This window comes from Gasterosteus aculeatus, chromosome 12 (assembly GCF_964276395.1).
Source record: "Gasterosteus aculeatus chromosome 12, fGasAcu3.hap1.1, whole genome shotgun sequence".
NCBI classification, from domain to species: Eukaryota; Metazoa; Chordata; class Actinopteri; order Perciformes; family Gasterosteidae; genus Gasterosteus; species Gasterosteus aculeatus.
Genome location: NC_135700.1, coordinates 14,428,124 through 14,450,223, shown reverse-complemented (window position 1 = coordinate 14,450,223; position 22,100 = coordinate 14,428,124). Strand labels below are relative to the sequence as shown.

At 42.6% G+C, this 22,100-nt stretch overlaps 1 protein-coding gene across 2 annotated transcripts; it reads right to left on the bottom strand.

The window, feature by feature from the left end:
- Positions 1-9,425: 9,425 nt before the first annotated feature.
- immp1l (inner mitochondrial membrane peptidase subunit 1) lies at positions 9,426-22,096 on the bottom strand. 2 transcript variants are annotated; one of them, XM_040197731.2, is made up of 7 exons: positions 21,962-22,096; positions 21,072-21,206; positions 14,886-14,996; positions 14,709-14,797; positions 14,421-14,547; positions 10,111-10,221; positions 9,426-9,563 (listed from the first exon to the last, which is right to left on the bottom strand). In XM_040197731.2, exons 3-7 carry the CDS (start codon positions 14,988-14,990, stop codon positions 9,483-9,485), a joined length of 513 nt encoding a protein of 170 aa, XP_040053665.1. In that variant the 5' UTR covers positions 14,991-14,996; positions 21,072-21,206; positions 21,962-22,096; the 3' UTR covers positions 9,426-9,482. The 2 variants fall into 2 exon arrangements, with proteins under 2 accessions (XP_040053665.1, XP_040053674.1); XM_040197740.2 differs by having other exon boundaries at positions 21,126-21,206.
- Positions 22,097-22,100: the final 4 nt, after the last annotated feature.

Here is a 22,100-nt window from a genome sequence, read left to right as displayed (position 1 = left end):
AACAGTGCAGCTGTCTGTGTGTTGTCTGTGAGCTGTCTGCATTCCTTTAGAAATTAACTGTGCACCTTAAATACTCTTTGACACGCAGCTTTAAATGCTGAAGTGGGGACAAATGTCATGACAAGCTGTTCCATCAGTTGCATGTCAAAATCACTCAAATTGTTTTTAATTACCATAACTGAATGACTAATGCTGACCAATATATTGAATTCATGGCATAATGATTCATTCGGGACACAGATGATCACAGTGCTGCTCCCCTTCACAGCACTTTAAATCCTAAAGGAGTATCAAGATGTTGTCCCTTTTAAGCTTAGCTGATTGTGAAAGTGAGAGATAATTGTTATCAATGCTGTTTCTGACCCGCAACTGACGATAGTGTGCTACAGTATCGGATGCTACTGTAGAAATCCCCAGGTTGATTAAGTATAAAGAATTGTCAAAAAATCAAAAAACAAACAAAACTGAAACAAGTTACAAAAGTATGTAATTACATTATTGTAATTAGTATATAGTGTCACAGTTTTTTCACAAACATTATTTGTGTAACTCCAATTCACTCCCATATTTGTCATAAATGAATTACAAGTCAACTTTTTAACATTTCTAAAAAGTGGAACCCAGACACCTCCCTCAAACGAGCGGTCTTAAAACTATCGGGGGGGGGGGTGCGGTAGTTTCTATGATGTCAGAGATGCTGGTATTGACATAAAGCCTGTTTACGCCACTGTGCTCCCCCTGTAAAGATTCTGTCCACATAGACCTCATACTGGGTGAGGGGACCCCTATTCATCTTCCCCCAAATGGGATAGCATCCTCCAGGGGAGAGGGGTGACACAGTCCCTGCCAAGGCAATGGGGAAGTCCTTCTGCCGATAATAGCAGTCGACGGGGGGAACAACCTCAGCAGGCAGCGGGCCAAACAACTGTCAATCAAAGTACATCTCCTCTTCTTCCACTTTTGGTTGCCGCTGCCCGTCCTCTCCATACGTCTCTCTCTCTCTTCCCTCCATCTCGACTCCTCGCCTTCACAGTGTGCACACTTCAGAAACTGTGGTTCAAATCTCCGGCCTACAGAACCTCTCAGCGAACATAATGAGAATGACACTCCGACGTGGGTTGTTCGGGGCACCGGCGAAGACAAACATCAATTACAGATGTGTAACTGCGAATAATAAGGCATTTAATGGGTCAGCTAATTGCATAGCAGCAAGGACATCAGCCACACATAGAAGAAAAAAAAACACCAGAACATTTTCAGCTTTTTTCTACTCGTCCCTTTAATAACAAATAACAATCAACAATTGTGGACCGCTTTTACCTAATTAGTAATTACCACACTGATGATTACACACGCATTGGCATGAAATCAATTGTTATGAGAATAAATGGCACTTCCCACTAAATTTGATTAATTTCGAATTTTAAGTATCAATCATCCATCCATCAACTCTTAAAAAAACAAAAACTAAATAAGTTGCATGGGGGAAAAAAGAACATTTTGCAGAAAACTCTTTTTAGACAATTGATCGCTAAAAGTGCCCAAACACAAACTCAGTTATAAGTTTTCCTGCTAAAATATGCTGGCTACTGTCAAAGCGTAGAGTGCACCCGATAACTTGTTTAACAGTTTTAATTAATGGGTTGAAATTGAACAGGAAAGCGTAGATTTTGCGTTGGTGTGTCTCAGCGATGAATTGTCACCATGGCGCCGCAAAAGTGGGAGAGGTAGCGCCATTGTTTTGCTGCTAGCTGTCTGTTAATGAGACATCACTCCATCAAGGGTGGTCTGTTATGACAACTACCAGAGGCATTTTTGTGTGTTTGTGTTTGTTTTTATACAGCATGTGTGTATGTGTGAATATGTGGAGACAAATGACCCATAGCAAACACTGAATAATGCAAAAAAAAAAATCTCTAAAAAAATGCGTTAGCCGTGGTGGGCAGGAGAAATGCTAATGCCAGGCCTGATGCAAGAAAAATGATCATACTCTTTTGTGAACTGATGATAACTTAGATGATTGTATTAACGGTGCAATGTTATTATATAAAGAATGCAACAAATTGATTAACAATGAGAATGGTTTTTTTCTGCCCGAGAGCATTGATGTTATTAACGTTGAATTCATCATGAATTTTTTGGCATCCATTAAAGAGATATATTAAACCATATGAAAAAATCATGTTTAATATTGGAATTATCTGCATGGAACAACTATGTTTGTGTGCTACACCTGCGTTTGCTACCATTACCCTGCCACGCATTACTGTGTGAACCAGTGTTACTCAGGTGGACCATACACTTTAAGAAACAGTGTGTGTGTGTGTGTGTGTGTGTGTGTGTGTGTGTGTGTGTGTGTGTGTGTGTGTGTGTGTGGGTGTGCGTGTCTTAACCAGAGTGGTATGGTGTAAAACGAAACCCCAAGACTCATAAAATATATAACATAGGCCATCTTGCAGATTTTCCAAATGGCACACACATTCAACATGCATGGCTAAAATCAATATCACAATATTTATCATATATTTTCAAATATATTTATGTATTTCTCAGAATTAATCATAATTACAACATTATGAAGTACAATCAGACCAACTGAAGCTTAAAGCAATAAATGTGCTCCACTTTTTCACATTTACATTATATATTTGTAACACAATTTGATCACATCTTCATGATAAAAAAGGCAAGTGAAAAGTGAAAAATAATAAATATGGGGGTTAAAGCACACACAGTTCTACTTATTCATGATATTGGCATGATAACGTTTCAACCAACTTTTCTTGAATACATTTAAAGTGGTAAAAACACTTTTGGGTGGTGTTTTAATACAAAAAGTCTCCTTCACATCGTTCTCTGTTTCTCTCTCAGCGTTTCAGCTGACATCCCCAAGAACTCCTCTTTCCAGTCTAGCAAAATACAACAGAATGGACACAGCATTCTCCTGAGCACAATGGATTTCCACGAACTCACCAAACTCCCACAATGACCAAGTCTCTCAATCCATGGCTGTGGTTGATGTTTGGCTTGCACTGTTGCTGATATTGCCCCTTCCTCCTGCTCCCTCCTTTCAAGTCCATCCATTTGACAAAGTGAAAACAGCAACAAAAACACAAACAGAGCCTCCCCCCGAGCTCAGGCCCGCGCAGCCAAACCTGACATTCTAATTAGTTTGAAAAGTAATTGCTCGAAATGATTATTTGAGTTGGGCCACTTTCTCCCGTTACCTCTGAATTGGAAATATAATTGCGGCGGACAGTAATTGGCCGGCCTTAGACTGTCGGTTATTGTAGTCTGTTGTAGCCGGCTGCATCATTACCAGGGCTTGGACGTGGTTCAGTTTTTGAACTACAGTGACTTGAAGAGGAACACAAACACACACGCACGCAACCCTCTGCTTCCCCATGCCAGCTCTTCATCCCCACTCAGGCCCACGTCCCGCTCTAAGGATCTAAGTCCTTTCTCATCCTGACCTATGGGGGGGGGGGGGGGGGGGGGGGGTTGTTCTTTCTTTCTCTTCTCCCATCCGTTGGCCCTTCCCTCCTCTACCTTAGGGGCAAATGGACTGCTAGAGTGGGAGAGCTGAAAATAAGGCACTCTCTGCAAAAGTGTCGTCCGTGTGGTACATGCTCACCCATGCCCTTTCGCATGATAATCAATATGTCATTTGTTTGCAAATATACATGTGTTTCTGTCTGTGTGTGAGGTTTTTTGGGTGTATGGATTCTCTGTTATTGCCTGTATCAGTACGTGTCTGTTTATGTTTGTTGTGCAGAGCTTCCTTTGCTAAATCGTCTGGAAGCCAAACAGCCCCCATCAGTTAACCAGGCAGAAAGAGCTGTGTATCCTGCTAAAGCATCCAGGACATGCCAGGGGGACCACACACTCACAAAAACACACACACATATACGGACACAGACATTCTAAAGATTAAGAAAAACTCTAAACTAAGAATATATAATCAACAACTCAGCATCATCCCAACCAATAACCATTGGTGGAAGATGTTCTCAGATCGTTAACTAAAGTCCCATTGGAGTAAAACTTCTTACTAACAATTTAACATACTAAGTAATACAATAATATAAACTTAAAAAGTGTGCAAAAATAAACAGAGAAAGTGTGTTTGTGTTTTTTTTCTTTCTTATAACAATGCTTCTTGGCAATGATTGTCATCCCGTTGGAAAGCCTGTTTATTTTCATTTGTAAGGCGCATGGATGTGTGAGTGATGAGTGTGTGAGTCCCACCCATGTAAAATTCGCCAAATCTTCCCTGCCAGCGCCAGACAGCGCATGCACACAAACACACACACACTGACTGACTAATTGACTGACAGACACACATTTGAGTTTGTTTCAGTATTGAAGCCACTGGACGTATGATCATGCTAACGACGCAGACAATTAGCTGTGTCGAGGCAAGGCTTGTCCTGCTATTTTACGCCGATGACAAACAAGAGACCGAAGCGCCGAGCGCGGATCCTCACCCTCGTCAACGGCCGTATCGAACACAGAAAACACCATCCAGCGAGAGAGAGCGCCCCTAACAGCGACGCTGTATCTGCCAATTACTCTTTCCCTCTCTCTGCTAAGCAAAGAGGGATATAGGTCAGGCATGTCAGACTAAGGCTTCTGTCATCCCCCTTCCCTGCCCTCCACTTGCGTGCATCACTCCGTGCCTGAGGATAGAGGTCCATTCCATTAAGAACCGTACAGCAGAGGCCCACCCCCACCCTGTACGTACACATATTCCCACCTACGCGCACCATTAAAGAGAAGAATCACTAATAGTGTCAACGGCCTTTAGGGAGGAAAACCTCAAGGCCAGAACATATGTCACAACAAGCAAAAGTGTTACTGTTTGTGTGTTTGTAAATGTGTAGTCTCACTCTAATGAAATCCAGAAAAAGTTAAGTTTTGCCTTCTAAACAGTCTTTGTGCTGGGTGGGATTTTGATCCAGCGTCTTTGATTAGTGGACTGTAAGTATTGACAGCCTGTTGTGTCTTATCATCGCAACAAACTGACAGTAGGGAGCTCGATATCCCACCAAGTCTCCAATACCATCTGTCTAGTATGGATCTCTGGAGGTTGATGCTTGATGGCTTTGGATATCTACACACCGCAAGCCTCAAGGCCTGGCAGACAACCGTTGGAGGAGGCGTAGCTACCCCACTTGAAGCTGTTCAGTCATCTTCACACACACAGAGTAGGGGCTGGTAGAGTTTCTGCACTCTTTTTCATGCCCTCTCTCTCTCTCACACACACACACACACACACACATACACACAGAAGAGCGTGATCAAACACTACTGTGATGTCTTAATTAAGAAGTACTAACAGGCTTGATTAAAAGTATAGAATTAAAGGATCCGTCGATGAAAGAAGCAATTCCCTTATCGGCTCAGAGCAGCAAAAGTGGATGGGAGAAGAGGACGGGTGAAGGAAAAGAGAGAAAACGGAATGCATCAACAGAGCGAAAGCATGCAGAGAGAGAAGAGGAGAACTGAAGCGTGATCGAATTCACGCCTAAGTGTGACTGATACGGCTCAGACCGTACTGACTAGCAAAAGTTTTGTGCGATAACGGCTTACATAGGTTTTCATTGGTGACCTCCAGCCGGTGGTGTCTTTGGGACCGATATATTTGTGTTTGCAGACAGCACCAAAATAGACATTGGGCTGTCTGAGAAAGCGTCTGACCCGAGTTTACTTTTGGGTCACGTTCTCTACCATGGATATGAAAACAAACAAACCAGGCCATTACCAGTGAAGGGCAGTTCTCTTTACTCTCTTTACCCATACCTCCCGCTCTCCTCTTTCACGTGTCTCTGCGCTTTTAAAGGATTCAATTAACCTCAAATGAACTAAAGGAATCAAGATAAAAAAGACACTGCCTGTGTTTCCCCTGTATTCAACTATTCTCCACTCCAGTTCCCTCATATCCCTTCTGCCCCCTCCAGTCATTTCGTATGCTATTCTTGCCTAACTACTTTATTCTGTTTCTGCAACAGTTTTGGTAAATGCAGTATCAACGACAAGTATGACGGCACCTGTCCTACGTTAAATAATAAGAATGACACCAATAATAATCAGTATCCTCCTAAAGCAAATCACTGGTCAAAATGTTAGTTCTAGAGGAAAGTATGTTTAATGGTATGAAAATGAAGGACCTATCTTGCTTTTAAAACTACTCAAATATTCATTGCATATCCAAATTGCCCAGAGAATATTTGATGTTTTCATTCAAATCTGGTAATTGAGGAAGACAAGCACAAGACAATAAACGTAAAGGATTGTTTATTGACCTTAATCTGAAGTAAAAATCTGGAAACTCAACGGTACATTTTATGTAATGGGTTTCTGTTATATCAGGCGTGTTTAACCATTAATTAATATATAGATATTTAGTTCAGGGAGTAGCTTTGTATGAACATACTATGTAGTTGACAACTGACTTTCAAATTAAATAAAGAAAGTTCAATTGAATAATATCCAATAAATAGTTATCATCACTTTTTATCTGAAAGAATTTAATAATAATCAAATATACCTCATTACTTTACAATATAGTTGAAAAAAGAACAGTACATGTTTATCTTAACATAAAGTACTTAATTTTATAAAAAAATATTTAACTGAATTCTGAATTCAGTTTGAAATTAAGTTAATAAAGGTGACAATCAGTTAATTCTGGGTAAAAAGCTCGTTTTGGTCTTCAGTCCTTCTCTCCGGTCTGTTGTATATCAGTCGTGCCGCGACGTTTATCAGAATACACACATTTGATTGGCTGAAAAGCCTCATGTGATATGATTTACAAAGCATGTAATTGGTCAACGTGCTTCCTGCACCGCCGAGCGGATGCCGTAAAGGCTCGAGAAGCTGCGCAAGTTTAAATAGAAGGGCTCCGTCCATTTCAGTTCGGTTACAGGCTCAGGCCCCCTGGATTATCTAAATAATTGGGAATTCCACTACTTTTACACATGAAAGTAAGTTTATATTCGTGTGAGTTCTACTCTGGAATTCTACTCTGCATTTGTTAAAGGAAAAGGAAAAAAGGTGGACGTTTTTAGAGTTTTGTGCTGCAGAGGGAGATGCACAAGTGATGTCACTGGATTCAGCATCAGTGGATAAGTGAGTTGACCAGATGTATCAGGCGCGCTCACTCATGTTTAAGGCAAGGCTTTGATTTTACATAGCAGCTACTACATCTGATTGTCTGACTGGCTGAGGTGCATTGTGGGTAATGCATGCACCAGGTTTTAACAATGAAGAATTTGTGAAATGAAAAAAGGATGACAACTGCATGAACTGCATCTATTTTCATCATCATGGGTCCAACAGTGTTAAAGGACTTTAAATACTACATCTCTAAAAAATGTGAATAATTTGCTTCTCTTTTGAACAGCCATCTGTTAACATACCTGATGAAAATACTCAAATAAGGTCACATTAAATCACGCAGAAAACTGACACTGACGCAAATTTTCAATTATCATCCCCATGAAACATATCATCTTGAGCATTGTATTCCCGATGCACGGACAAATACTGTGCCCACGTCCTGACGACACGCGTGCTCCGTCCCCGGTTGTGTTGCGGAGACAGCAGACACACCTCAGCCCTGCTGACAGCCCACAGCCTGACCCTGCAGTGCTGCATAGCTCAGCACAGCTGTCTGTTGTCCGTTTCTTCCGATCCCTTTCTCCTGCTGTCTCAATCCCAGCTTTGTGCCCACTCAGCATGATAATGATATACACCTCTGCCCGGTCATCTCTTTGAAGCTCTGGTCTTCTAACGCGACTCAAAAAGGATGACAGCAAAAGCAATGATATGCGGCTCAAACAGAGTCTGGTTGGGCGTAACTGTGACACTGGCCTCTCTCTCGGGCCTCTCCAAAAAATACGGCAGATACTTGTTAATTAGCTGGTGTGAATCTTCTTAAAATGATTGTTATTAACATGACTTTATATGATAAACAGCTTGTCATCCAGTAGGGCCCTGAGTTACATTAGTAAACAGTCAGAGCTCCCTCTATGGAGCGGTATCTTAAGGAGCACGCTCAGTTTACTCGTGTCAGCATTTCAGCTGAACACTGGCACCATGTTGACGTGCAGCAGATGAATATTAAACCTTGAGAAACAAAGATGCGCTCGAAGCAAAACTCTGCATAAATATTTGTCATATGCACACACGCAGACGCTCCCACAATCTTAAGCATCCCTCCCAGCAGGCACAATCACACTCGGGCAGATAATTCAGTGTCACAGGGAGCCTTGTGTCTGACCCTGTGGCCCCCTCCAGACAGAGGGAAGCAGCTGGACAGGGACCCACGGCTGCCTGGAACTCACTTCCCCTCGGGAGCTCAAAGGAGAAGAGTCCCTTTCTGCCTCGGAGAATGACCAGCTGAGCTTCCACAGCTCAGTGTACGGATGTGCTGTTATGTCTGTGTGTCCAGGAAGGTCAGAGCGGGGTGAGCGGGCCTTGGAAGTGGGCAGCAGTGTAGGGCTGTTATTGTGAGGGAAGCTGGTAAAATATATAGTTTTTCCACTTTGTGCTTGTGTTATAGAACATAACTTGCTGTCAGGGCGTACTTTACTTTAACCAGCTTATTCCATTTTTGATTTAATTACATACACACACGCACATGCCCTGGGTAACAGGTTTAAGCATATAGACATACAAGTCTGGTTACTATAAAGTTTCTATAGGTTCTTTATGCTGATAAGATAATTCCTGTCAATATATGATGTGTGGTTAGTACAGAAATCTGACAATAATGCTGTGTTTTAAGTGCATGTAACATACTGGAGGTGAGACACACACACACACACAGTTCCAAGTGGTGGTGAGTGAGGCCCTTACTAAGTGCGTATTAATATTGTATGGTTAAATGGAAAATGTTAACATTTTTTAAATTGCTCTGGCAGCTTAATTAAATATTAAACAATAAGAAAGCTTTTGTTTTACCATAATACTAAGAAAGCTATAAACATGAATTATTTTTTTAAGAGAATGAAACATTTGCTCATCTTTCCTCTATATGTGGTTTTGGTGAATTTCATTGTAAAGTTAACTTGGCAGTTAAATTCAGCCACAGGTAACCATTCCAGTGAATGTTAGGTATGATTTGGTCTCTAATGTGGTGATTTAAAATATTTATTTGTGTCTTATTACTGAATGAAGGTGATTCCCAACATGAACCTTGTGTTTTAGCATGGCCGCTCTCTTTCGTTAGCTGTTCCACAGAGACAAAGCTTCACACGCTTTTGTTATAGTGCTGCACAGCTACGGGCAGCTTCTCCCAGATGACTGAATCTAGTCTTATCTTGTCTTGAAACAGTAAAATAAATGAATAACTGAAGCATGTATGTTTGCGTGGCCAGATTACATCAGTTTGATGAAAAAAATTGTTTTAAAATAAAAAATTTAATAAATATCAGCTTTATTCAAAAAGGATGAAAACAAGTAACATACAAACAAAGTCAGTCTGAGTCACTTTGAGTCTTGATGATCTTTCGGGTTGGGCTTTCACTGAGGGTCCCAAAACTATTCGGTGGCCAGAGCTGTGCAGGACAAAGGGTGTAGAGAATCAATGGGTTAAAAGGGAAATAAGACACACCAAAAGCAAACTATAGAACTAAACATTACCAAACATTGTGCATCACTTCTTGGACACATTAACGTATTTGGCCTTTAATTCAGCATTTGACTTCATAAGAGATCTTATTATTTCATCAGCTGGCGCATTAGGGCCTCCAGTGGAGTGCCGCCGTCCAATCAGATGGACAGAAGGTTGGCTGACCTGTTTCCAGGGTCGTGGTTGCTATGACATCCAGAGACATGACAACACGGCAGAATGGAAAGCTAGACAATATGTTGTCCAGGCTTTGGTCAATCAGACACAGTTGCTTTGAACTTCCAACTGACTCGCGTCTCTGAATTGTGCTTAAAAATGGCCGTACTGGACTAATGAAAGACGGAATAAAGAAATAGAAACCTCGACACAGAACTCGGTCAGAACAGAGAGATACACACAAGATTTTATCAAGTTATTTTTACAAAAGAATCTATTAAAAAAAATTAAAGATAAAATCCATGATGGGATTTTACCTTTAAACAAACGCGCCCTCGGATGAGGGCATAGGGAATTGGGCCATAGCTCCTCGAGTCGGTGGAATTCCTAAGGTTATCCCCTTCTAGCCATACGTGGCCTTTTGGAACCTAAAAACATCACCGCACACGTGGAAAAGGGGGAAAAAACATATTAAGCATGTAGACCGTTTTACCCAACAACAAAAGGAATCAAAAGCACAACCTAACTTTAACGTGTAAAAATGAGTGGATCGCCGATGTAGTGAGGATCTCCCCTGCCTCCAACCCTAACCCCCCACCCAACTAGCCGCCTCAGCCGTCCCGCCCTCCTCAGCCACTCTTAACATCAACCTGCCTGTCCCTCTTTAACCCTGAACCTTTTTAGGAGAGGGGTCATGGGTAACAGGCGGGGTCGGGGGGGGATTTAGAAGAACTTCAAACGGGGTCATTAGGCTGTTGGCTGAGATCTGCGCCCCTCTTACCCAGCGAGGGCAAAGCAAGAGAGGGGCCTAAGATAGCTGGGCAGAGCGAGCGAGACAGAGGGGGAGAAAAAAAGGGAGATAGAGAGGGCTAAGCTGCGGCTAGCAGCAGTGTCCAAGGGTCTCCACCGTGGTCCAACCTGCCAGTGGGGCGGTCACCCAAGCGGGCTCTAATTCGCAGTGACACCAATTATGATTAATCTCATCACTTTAGGAGAGTAGGCTTGTCAAGGCCCTAATTAAGTGCGCTGTCCCCCCTATATGTGCAGACAGGATCAACAACACATTATATTGTCATAATGGGCATCACAATCCACGAGTCTATTTTTGTGTTGCCTAACTTTTTAACGGCAAAAGTCTTCGTGGGGAAAGAGGAGAAACCCGAACAAAGAAACTGAATTTCATCCACACGGGAGGTGACGTCACTTCTTTGCCTGTGCTCGTATTGCTTGGTCCCGTCACCCTACTCTCTGATTAGTCTCTCCAGTCCCACTGTGGGACGGAGCCTTGCGTTTCATATTTGATAATGGAGACAGATGATGTGACATAATCAGGAGCCAGTGACATGTTGACCTAACATGAGGTAAACAACTCACTAAATAACAACGAAACAAATGAATATCGTTAAAGGAGTCATCTGAGAACCATATGTCAGCATGCTGGATTCCCACCATTACACCTCATTAACATGGTAACATATGCTGGCTCCCAAGCTCAGGAAGGAGAAACACCACCGTTTGTCATCTGCCAGACTACAACTCCTCATCTTCTAGACCCATCTTCATTATGCTCATCCATTAAACGCAGAGAACTGACAAAGACATTGCAAGTGGGCTATCCAGAATGTTGAGGAACCACAGCACACAAACTTCACTTTAGATATATTTAGCATACAGCCTGAGTGATACCACTAAGAAGGTCAATGGATGACAGAAGAAATAAGCACTTCAACGGGTCACGTGAATAAATGACCTCAAAGAAAAACTCGGGTCTGGGTAAAGAACAAAGTACTTTAGGGATGAGCAGAGTTGTATTTCAGAAAAAAGTGAAGAAGTCAGAAACCTGACCTGTGGTACTGTTGCGAGTGATTCAAAGGCAAAGCTCTGAATCAAAGCTCCAAAGTAGAGCACACCATCCTTGACTTTCAAGCATTTGAAAATAGCCACAAGGCACATAGTGTCACTTTCTTTCTTTGCATGCAAATAAAAAGTTGTGTTTCAGAAATTTCTCTGTAGACAGGACGCTGTGGAAAATAGCATCAGAAATCTCATTCCTTAAATATAGGAACACGTGCTTTTGACTGTCATCAACAGATGGCTCCAACCACAAAGACGCAGGTACGCCTAACGAACAGTTTTAGCATTGAGACGCGGAGTCACTTTAATCCGCTCTGCTGGCGGCTCTGCCGTGACGGACGTCAGAAATTGCTGCCGTGTTGCAGCCGCGGGGCCGGGTCGAAGCGAAGCATTGTGTACCTGTCAGAGACGCCTCGAGAGGAAGTGAAACTGGAAATGTCCTCGCGGTGGATGTGCGTTGTTTAACAGCCAAACCATTACAGTGCTCATTACGATAACATGGTTGAGGTGGGGAATTATGTTCATCTTAAATACATAAAGGCTTATAGAGTTCGTCTTTCACCATCTTACTCAAGGGGACACTACATCTCTAACTCTCACTCGACCTTTCCCCACTTTGCAGTAATATTACGGATCAACTGTCATTGTTTTGACACACAAGCTCAGACAGAAATTATTCTTCGAGAGCCCAAACAATTATGTCAACATCGGGAACTTTCAGTTTCCTCAAATGCTGTCACATAACGCTGGTGATTTTAGGGACCACAGCATGTATCAGGCTGCAGGATATGGAAGGAATTGCATGGTAACAAGTGAAGACTTCTGACCTGCTTTATAAAGCTGATAACTGTTTAGAGTAGCACATTACATTACATGTCATTTTTACAACATTACAACAAAGACACGAGCAAAACTAGAAATCATCACTTACTTATGCCTGTAAATGTGGTCTCAAAGGGGGAAATCTCTATCAATAGCTTTCCTCTCTCTCCGTGTCTCTATTCCTGCATTCATAATGCAACTCATGTTTGAAGCTTACAAATGTCTCTTTCAGCCCAGTATTATCTCACTGCATTTGAAAAAACAATAATTTTATGGATTAAATACACTGTTTTGGGATCTAAAATAAATGATTGAATTATGCACTTTTTCATTTCTCAATTAGCAGTATTTGAGCTGCACATATGACATTAAAACTGAAGCACTACAAAAACAAAAGAAGTTTGGTGAGACAGTGGGGACATAAGATAAATTATTCAACCGATTTGTTTTTTTATCTAACTTTTATCGAAATTATTCTTCTGCAATTGTTTCAATTGTCACCCCTTCAGAAGAAATAATTGTTCCATTACCAATATGCATTGACTGAACAGAAGCCACGTCATCATATTTTACAAAACACTATGGTCACGCCACAACTACTGTGAAACTTATTTCTGTGAACATCATTGTCAGTCAACAGTCATCTTTCAATGTATTTATTCTGTAATTGTTCAATGTTTTTTTTTAATTGAAATTCATTCGAGTAAAGTCTTGTTTAATCACATCTTTTGAGTTAATCAAAATCGGAAAACGAATAAAACTACAGAATCCCCAAATTCATTTTTGAAAAAAGCAAATGAGGTTTCTCAGTTCATAAACAAAACCCTACCTTCAGAATCTGTGGATTGATAACTCGCACACGCAGCATACGGAGACACAACGAGACGGCAGCAGATCCCCATGGTCTTCATTTGGATTGATTGAGTTTAGACTAAGGCTAATGAACTAACAGCTTTGAAGAATTACAAAGTGGCCTGAAACGTACTACGTCCTCAAGATATCGGCGTGTATTGATCGGTTTGAGGAAATAAGTGATTGAAATTAAAGGAGCATCCAAAACAAAGTTGACGTTTTATCCTGAACTTAATGGACAAACCAAAATCATAGTAGCTTTTCAGTGGGAAGTATGAAAATGTCTCAATCTAATCACGTGTCATTACGCACTGGGTTTACGAATCCCAACACAATGATGTCACCTATGACTGTGTGCGTCCACTGCATCTGTGGCCGAAGACAGCAGAAGAGGAAGAAACCTCTTTATTTCCTATTTCATTTGTTGAATAACACTTAGCGGCTTGGCCTCAAGCTGTGTTTCGCTGAACTTATTCAGCAGTCCAGAGTCCATAAAACACACATCAAATTCAAAAACATGCAACATGCAACGCAACCTTTGCACTGTAGACGTATTCACACACACACATACACACACACACGCACACACACCTCCGCCCACCCATCAGTCTGTCCATTCGGCTGGCACTAACTCTAACAGGCTTCAGAGAGATTGCAGGCCTGAGCTGTGGGCGTTGGGGAGAGCAGTAATAGAAAAGCAATGACAGTGGTTTCAGCAGCAGAACCCCCTGCTCACTCTCTGGTTTTATCACTGTTCTGAGGAAATATAGGTGTTGTCAAAGGCTGATATTTTGACCAATGACACAAAATGGATGTGTGCGGTCTAAAATGTAAACAACTATGACGGTCATCGAAAACAAAGGAAACCAAAAGAAAAGCAGCGGGACGGTTTCTGCATTGCGTAGAGACCCGGGTCGTTCTTCGTCAGTGAAACAAAGTACGTGGAGAATTAAGTTGTAAACTCATTCTTCAGTCATTCTCTATTTTACCATCTTTTAAAGGCTTTTTCCGCCCAAAGGGACTCAAAAACCGGCATCATGAACCTTCCAGGATAAAGCAACCACTCACAGGACGTATAAAGAGACGGAAACATACTCACATACGTGTGGGCCTTGAACAGAGCGGATGCGGAACTCGTGCAGATCTTGTCACCTTCCAGCCCAATAACCCTTTTACAAATGTTCATGTTTGGGTCAAATGGACTCTTTGCAATTATTATATCACCCCTAAAAAAAAAACAATAAACATAACCACTTATTTTGGAACAACTCAGCATGTGTATTGTCGATGATGTGTGTTTGTAGTAAGTTGCTTCCAGACAAAAACAACAAGTGTATTCAAAGATTGTCTCTAACTACTGCACATGGATCCCCTGACTGACACTCACTTTTGTATTTTGAAAAGCTGACGACTCATCCGCTCAGAGAAGACAATGTCACGGTTGACGATGGTCGGCTCCATGGACGGACCCGAACACTGAAACAAAAACAGGACTATTTATACTCCACTTCAGAGCAGTAATTATCAATCATATATTCTGTAATATTGACAATATAATACGCACCACCACAAATTCTCCAATGTATTCAAAGGCGCAATGTGCGATGCAGCCATACTGGACGGTGTAGCCCACGAACCCCAAAGTCTTCCCCAGCACACTGCGGAACATCTCCACCTGCAGCGTACAGAACACAACCACAGGTTATGGCACAAAGTCAGCGCGCGCACACTAATCACATTGCTCCATATCGACAGAGGTGAGGAAAGGATGTCATGTTTGGTCCATTTACGGTAGGCTTATGTCCTTTGCAGGATCTCTGAAAACCAAAGCTGTTGGGGGAGGGGGGGGGGAGTTTAATTTCCAAAGGTGTGGACAAGGTTTGTCACAGTTGGCCTACCGCTAAGATGGCACATTCCCTGGTGTTTCATTCGCAGAGGCTGAGCGTCCGATTCGCACAAGAAAACTGCCCCGAACTTTGATCCCGCGTAGGACGGACCAATCGACACCTCGCGTTCAGGTGACGGACAAACAAAGAGGCTGTGACACATCCAGCCGAGCAGCTCAGCACCGTCTGCAGCCAGTCCCTGACACTGTCGCCGCCTCCGGTACCACCACAATCATTAGAGCAGTTATCAACTTCTGTCAACACCATAGAAACACAAAGACACCCCCGGCAACCCTCCACCCGCCCCCCTCCCCCCCAACGAATGCACACAAGGACTACCCGCGTGTCTTCTGAGCAAACACCCCGGCCACACTCAGGGTATTGACTTTAACCAAAGCTGCAACCTGTTGGATGGACGGAAGAAAGTGAGTCAATCTTTACACACTGCCGTGCATAGTGTGTACGCAGGCACACACGCGCGCACACATGCAAATACACAAACGGAAAGGAACGGACACGTCTCGGCTCAGACCAAAGTCTGTGCTTTTTTTTTGTTTAGCTGAGGCCGCTGTCCTGCCACTCCACCACAGGCTGAAGAAATATTTTATTCCTTCCGTCTCTTTCCCTCTTTCTCTCTCGCCATGTCTTCTCTCCCTCCCAGGGTATTATTAACAAAAGCAAGTAGAGCGGAAACCAAAGCCCCAAATCCTCAGAGCACTGAGAATGACTTCCCAAAGATGGACACGGATTAGACCCCCAATTTCTCCGTTGCCCCACCACCTCCACCTCCCCGTCTCCCCAGGTCCCCAACAGACCGGGTGTCAGGTGGCTCTCCCAGCCCTGCCAAAGGTGTTACCCCTAATCCCATTACCCCCCTCTGCTCTTTTCACACACACACATACAAACACACACACCCACAGGCAATGCTCTCTCATTCATGCCAACTATATTCCACCTATTAAACCCTATATCTATTCTTTCATCCCTAGCACGGTTTGTCTCTTTGGCCCATTCACCATCCCCTCTGATCCAAAAAAGACCAACTCCGTCTTTTCAGATCCCCTCGATGCGTGCTACAACTCCACTCTTCCCCCCCCCCTGTACCCTGATCACCCGTGGCAACCCTCCTCTTTTTGCCGCCAACGTGAATGACAGCGCCTGAGGAAGTGACGGGGGACACATGTATGCTCAGCACAGGCCCCAAATCAAGTGCCCCTCTCCGGGCTTATTCTGCACTGGGCTCTTCCACAGGAACCGTAAAGTCAGTCTTCCCACAGCCGGTGCAATGGCACCTCTGGCCCTACAACTCCTCTGCTGGGAAGCGCGCGGTTTAAAGGTTAATGTGAATCTCTGGGTTTGCAGTAAGGCGACATGTTCATCTCTACACGCCCTCGGCTTCCTGCACCAGCGTCTCCCTCGTTGAGGCAGTGTAATGCGGCCTCGGACATGATCTCACATGTGCCCTTCCTTCTGCTAGGCTGGGGATCAGGAATCTTTGCTAGCGCAGTTGCAAAGCACAGCGCACAGGCTCCTTTACAGCTGCCCTCATATCTCGGTTTCAGATGCCCCCTCCGCTCCGACCTGCATTCATCATAGGTAGGGATTAAGGGACTTTGCATAACAAGATCACACGGCCAGTGACTGATATCAAGAGAGTCCATATGCAGCCGCCTGGTTTTCTGAGGCACCCTCTGTCATTGATAGTGTGTGCCTGTGTGTGCGCATGTGGTGTGACTGTGCACAGACAAAAGCATTAACTTATGTGTTTCATAGACGGCGTATATGAGCTGCAGTGACTCCTCCGGGACCCAGAACGAGGTGGACATCCACAGAGACCTGATTGGATCTCTTAATACCTCGAACTCCCCAGAGCAAAGAGTCAGGCAACTAACACTATCTCTTGCCCCTAATACGCAGCGTATGTGTGTGTTGGGGGAGCAGCACCATTAATTGAATGCAGTATTACAGCTGTAAATGAACTCAAAGTCTCTGTTAATCCAGGATTACACACCAAACATGTCCATGGGAAAACAAAGAACGTCTGCACAGCCTCTCTCTGCAGAACCATCTGTGGCCACCGGCCTCCCGTGGCACAGAGCTACAGCGAGGCAAAGAGAGGCACCCCAAATGAATAGCCGTGGATGGAAACACCTCATTGTGTGTTTAACTCTGTGATCCTCTTACTCGGGGAGCCCAGTTCGCTCAGGCCACAGCAATCACAAGTAAATGAATGATTTTCTTTTTTTTCTTTTTTTTTTCAGAGCATAAACGGCAGCAATAATGGGGTTGTCTCACTTTGTCCATCAAGCTGTCAAAAGCATTTTATGTGTACAATTTCAGACACTGCAATGATAAAATGTCAACGAGGTGCATTTCTGCCTTCTGCATTGACAGCAATAAAGAGGCTTCCTGAGCGTGGCTGTGACAGAGACATCCATGGAAAATGGATATAGTGTCTCAAAGGTTGAAAAGCATTTGGCAAATTGTTATTGTTCCTTCATACCATCAAATGTGAGGATTCCTCTGGATGAAAACAATGCATTGACCTTGGATACAAGGAAATTATGCCTGCAGAGATTATTAATTTATTGACTTAGCTAATAATATATGGACATGACCTTGATTGTTTTAATGACCTCGATATTGCCCACTGTCTTTGCTTGCCTGTTTGTTTACAAACATTTTAAAATTTTATTTTAGCCAATGTGATCCCATAATAAACAGCAAGGTTTTTCCCAGCATTATAAAACATAATGCGTTTTTTTACATGACATTTCCAATGTTTGAATCTTCTTAAGAAATGAAATATGCTCTGCACTATGAAAGGGCATACTTGCCTACCTATTATATTACATTATCATTATATCAGTAACTCAAAAATCTTAATAGTAAAATAATATTGCTCATCAAAAATATTTCTGGTACAATATATTATGAAACAAAGGTATATTTTGTCAATATGCATCAACACATATGACACGTCATAAAAAGATGTGATATATAAATAAAGATACCATTAACGATAACACCTTTCAGATGAAAATAAGCATGCAAAAAATGTAACTGACTTTTTTCAGGTCAATATTATACTGGATTATTATAATTGTGTTCATCATTAATATATTTAGGTGGAAACTCAGTTAATGTGTGAGCAGCAAACAAAAGCCAACGTAGCGAAGGTGAAGTTAATAACAGTACGCTGAAGTCAATACCTGATTATACAAACATTATTGACGCCAAAAGGAAATATTCCGAAAGGAATTACTGCTACTGGTCTCAAGAGGTTTGAACCTGCCACTGGCTGAGTAGTGTTAATTGATAAACATGGCAAGTCTATTAGAACCACAAAGAGAATCCCAATCCAAACAGCACATAAGGGCCTTGCAGCGGATTCCTTACACAACTAAATTAGGAAAACATGGGCTGAGAGAGAGCTGGGCAACAGGGGGGCTAAGAGGCTTACAAGCCCCTTGTCAGATATTCTTTTTCTCCCTGAGGATCCCAGATGGAAGGGAGTCTGGAGGAACAGGCACAAGAGACGGGACGAGTCCCACCTCTGATGTCTTCCTCTGGGCAGCAGAAGGCCGAGGATGGAGGGGCATTAGTGCTGTTGAGCGGAGCTTGATTTGATCTTAATGTGATCCATAAAAAGGAGGTTTGACAACCGGGGGGGGGGGGGGGGCGGAGGGGGGTAGGAGGGGAGGAGGGGGGGGGGTTGCTTCGACCCAATCAGAGATAATCCTGCCGATTCAGACGAAGACACCTGGCTAGATGGAGAGTGGCAGATGTAAAAGTCAGAGTACTACGTGCAGCCCCCATCTCCTCTAGGCCCGCCTTCTAGCAGAGGCTTAATTGAAGAAACTGATCTCCATATTGCTCTTTTCATTGTTGCTAACGGCAACATAGCCGTGAAACAGCTGAGCGGGGTTACTATTTGAAGAGCTGAGGGTTTAAACCTACAATCAATGGGTCGGCCAGAGCAAATAATAGCCAAGTGATATGAATACAACTGCTATGAATTGAAAGGAAGTGAGGGTGGACGGTGTCCCCAGCCAATTACACAGAATGGAAAAATCAGCCGCTAAGCCTTATTGTATAGACCACAAGCGAATGCAAGGTGCCGGTCGGTTGCTGAGAGAATTGAGAGATCGTATCTGGTGTTGTATCAGATTCATAAAGGCGTTTGTGTTTAGAAAGCGCCTGCTCCCGACAAAGCCTGATACATTTTAACACTAGCTCGTGACAGACACCTCAACCTAAAAGCAAACCAATGATTTTTAAGAAGGGGATTTACTTCTATTCTAAGTCTAATATATCTAAATACGGCTCGTTGTATTTCATGCAATATCAGCAAAAAAGCCCCAGGAAATCAAAGTAATGTTATTCCTAATGTGGGATGTTAAACAAATGGAAAAGTCCAATCTTTAGACAAAATTAGCTGCGTACAAAACCCATCCTACCCTTATTGTAGCTGTGCCCTCAGAATATAACTGTACTTTCAACACTACCAAAACAAATATGGTCCCAGTTGATGATAATCTTGCATCCCCCGGACACGAGAAGTGTACTGCTTCTAGCTGTTCCCCTCTGATGGCAGAATTACACAGGAGAAACCAAAACAATGTGACCAGGACAATTCTGACATGTTATGACTGCTGCCATTATATAGCTCAATCAGATACAAAGACTGATACAACTGATAAAAGCACTATAGAATAACATGTACCGATGACACATTGAAAAGGGGGGGAAACTTATGTTATTCTTGTGCAATTAGGTTTCTGTATTTACACGTCCACAGACTGAATTGTGCAAGAGAGCCCAAAGGTTAAATTGGGATTGAGGACAATTGGAAATATGGTGACTTTGCAGAGAGCATGTACAAAGTTTCCAAAGCAACGTGCTCCCGTCTCCTGCACGTTTTACTGCCGAAGCAGGTCCTCCTCCGTCCGAGAAGCGAGTTCAAGCAGTACATCTTATTCGTCTCATATAGTCTTTCCACGATGCCCAGAGATGTCATTCATGATGTATTCCCTTGGTCTAGTGTCAGCACGAATCAATCTCAACTGTACTGTCAAAACAGCAGGACGGCCTCTGCTGAGAGCATTTGTAAAGTGAGCAGTTGGGTTGTTGCCTCCTCTGGAGCCTTACAGTGTCCTGTGGTCCCGTGTTGCCTCTGGCCTCTCTGCCTCACAAAGCTTTTTTCACAGCCGTCTTAAGGCTTACGCTGATCACTCATAAGTCAGCCGGTATTAATAGTGGATACTTTGCAGTACAATAGAAAACGGCCTTTTTCATTGCCAGTTTGTCTGATCTAACATACTATTCTGAGTTTGTGATATATATATATATACACATATATATATATATATTATATATAATATATATCTGATAGGGTTCCATCATATCAGGAGGCTCTTCTCACAGCAGACATTTTCACTTAATGGAAGATCCTGTTACTACACGATAATGACCTAACAAAGAAACGTTCTATTCAAAGTGTCCCATGAAAATGACGCTCAAACTAAAATGCTTAATGAGTGTCCGGCATTTGTTTGAATATATACCTGTGCTTTTATTTGATGAAAAATGTTTATTGGCTGCTGAGCAGAGTGTCGCATTAAACATTACACATTCCAATCTATACCAGTTCAATTGATTGTAGTTTTTGTCCGAAGTCAAAATGGGATATAAAAAAAATAATCAAGTCAAAATGAATATCAAACAGTTTTGTGTTTGAAATAGAAAATTTTCTCAAAATGGAACAGATTTTTCCCATTTCAAGCCAGGTTACAGCTGTCACCTTAGACTCCACTACTCTACTAGTTTACTACTCTACGTTGGCGGAGACCAGTCATCATTACCTGTGAGTTTAACTCAGAACTTAGAATGTCATTCAGGAAGCTGCTGGTTCTCACCACTGCTGTGCACAGGTACTCTTGAGCTGCAGGGTCTTCCTACTTCATGCACAGGCCACGTCCCTCCTCTCACCTTCACATCTGCGGAGCCAAAATGGAATGTGATTAGGAAATCTGCACGCAGGGATTCACATTCACCAGTTAGAATGACTACAGTCTATATGATCAGAAATGGACATAGACAGCAAAAGTCATATAGTTGATCACATGTGCACAGGCACATGAAGCTTCTCTTCATGACGATGCACTTGGAGGAACCATGATTACATCACATTACATCAAACCCACCACGTCCTAAAGAAGTCACACTGTACTAACTTTTGTCAGTGTCAAATTAAACCGTTTTAATATGTTTATATACATTTTAATCTTGTTTGTAATAACATTGATAATCATAAATTAATGTCATGTGAGTAGTGTCACAGTTACAGTTTTCAACCTATTACGGGGCAAATTAATTAAGTGTGTTGCTGATTTCTGCTCGATTGATCATCGATTGATGATCATTTTCGCAATGCAACGTTCCTCACACTCCCACCACCTGTGATAAAAGGCTGCAGCATCCTCTAAACAGTTCATTTAGCATGTCACAACTAACTGTCTTTTAATCGTGGTTGATTCTACTTGATAAACAAGAAATGACTTGTAATGGTAAAAGAAGGGACTGCTTCTAGAACAGAATTGCGCAATGAACCAACAAGGTCATAGCGATATGAACCCACGCGTTAGGTGACTTTTGTCCCGCACAGAATAGCGGCTGGACATCGCACGAGCACGTAAGCTGTCATGTATTTAAACAGAATAAATATATAACCAACCACTTTAGTTTTACTCACCTCCTGGATGAGCGATTCAAGGCTCTGACCATGCATTTGCCACAACAATCTTTAAAAAAAAAACCTTCTGACAGCTTCCGCACGCGGCCAGCAAACAATCGCTTCTCTCATTGGTTAAGACGCAGCAACGTCTTCTCTA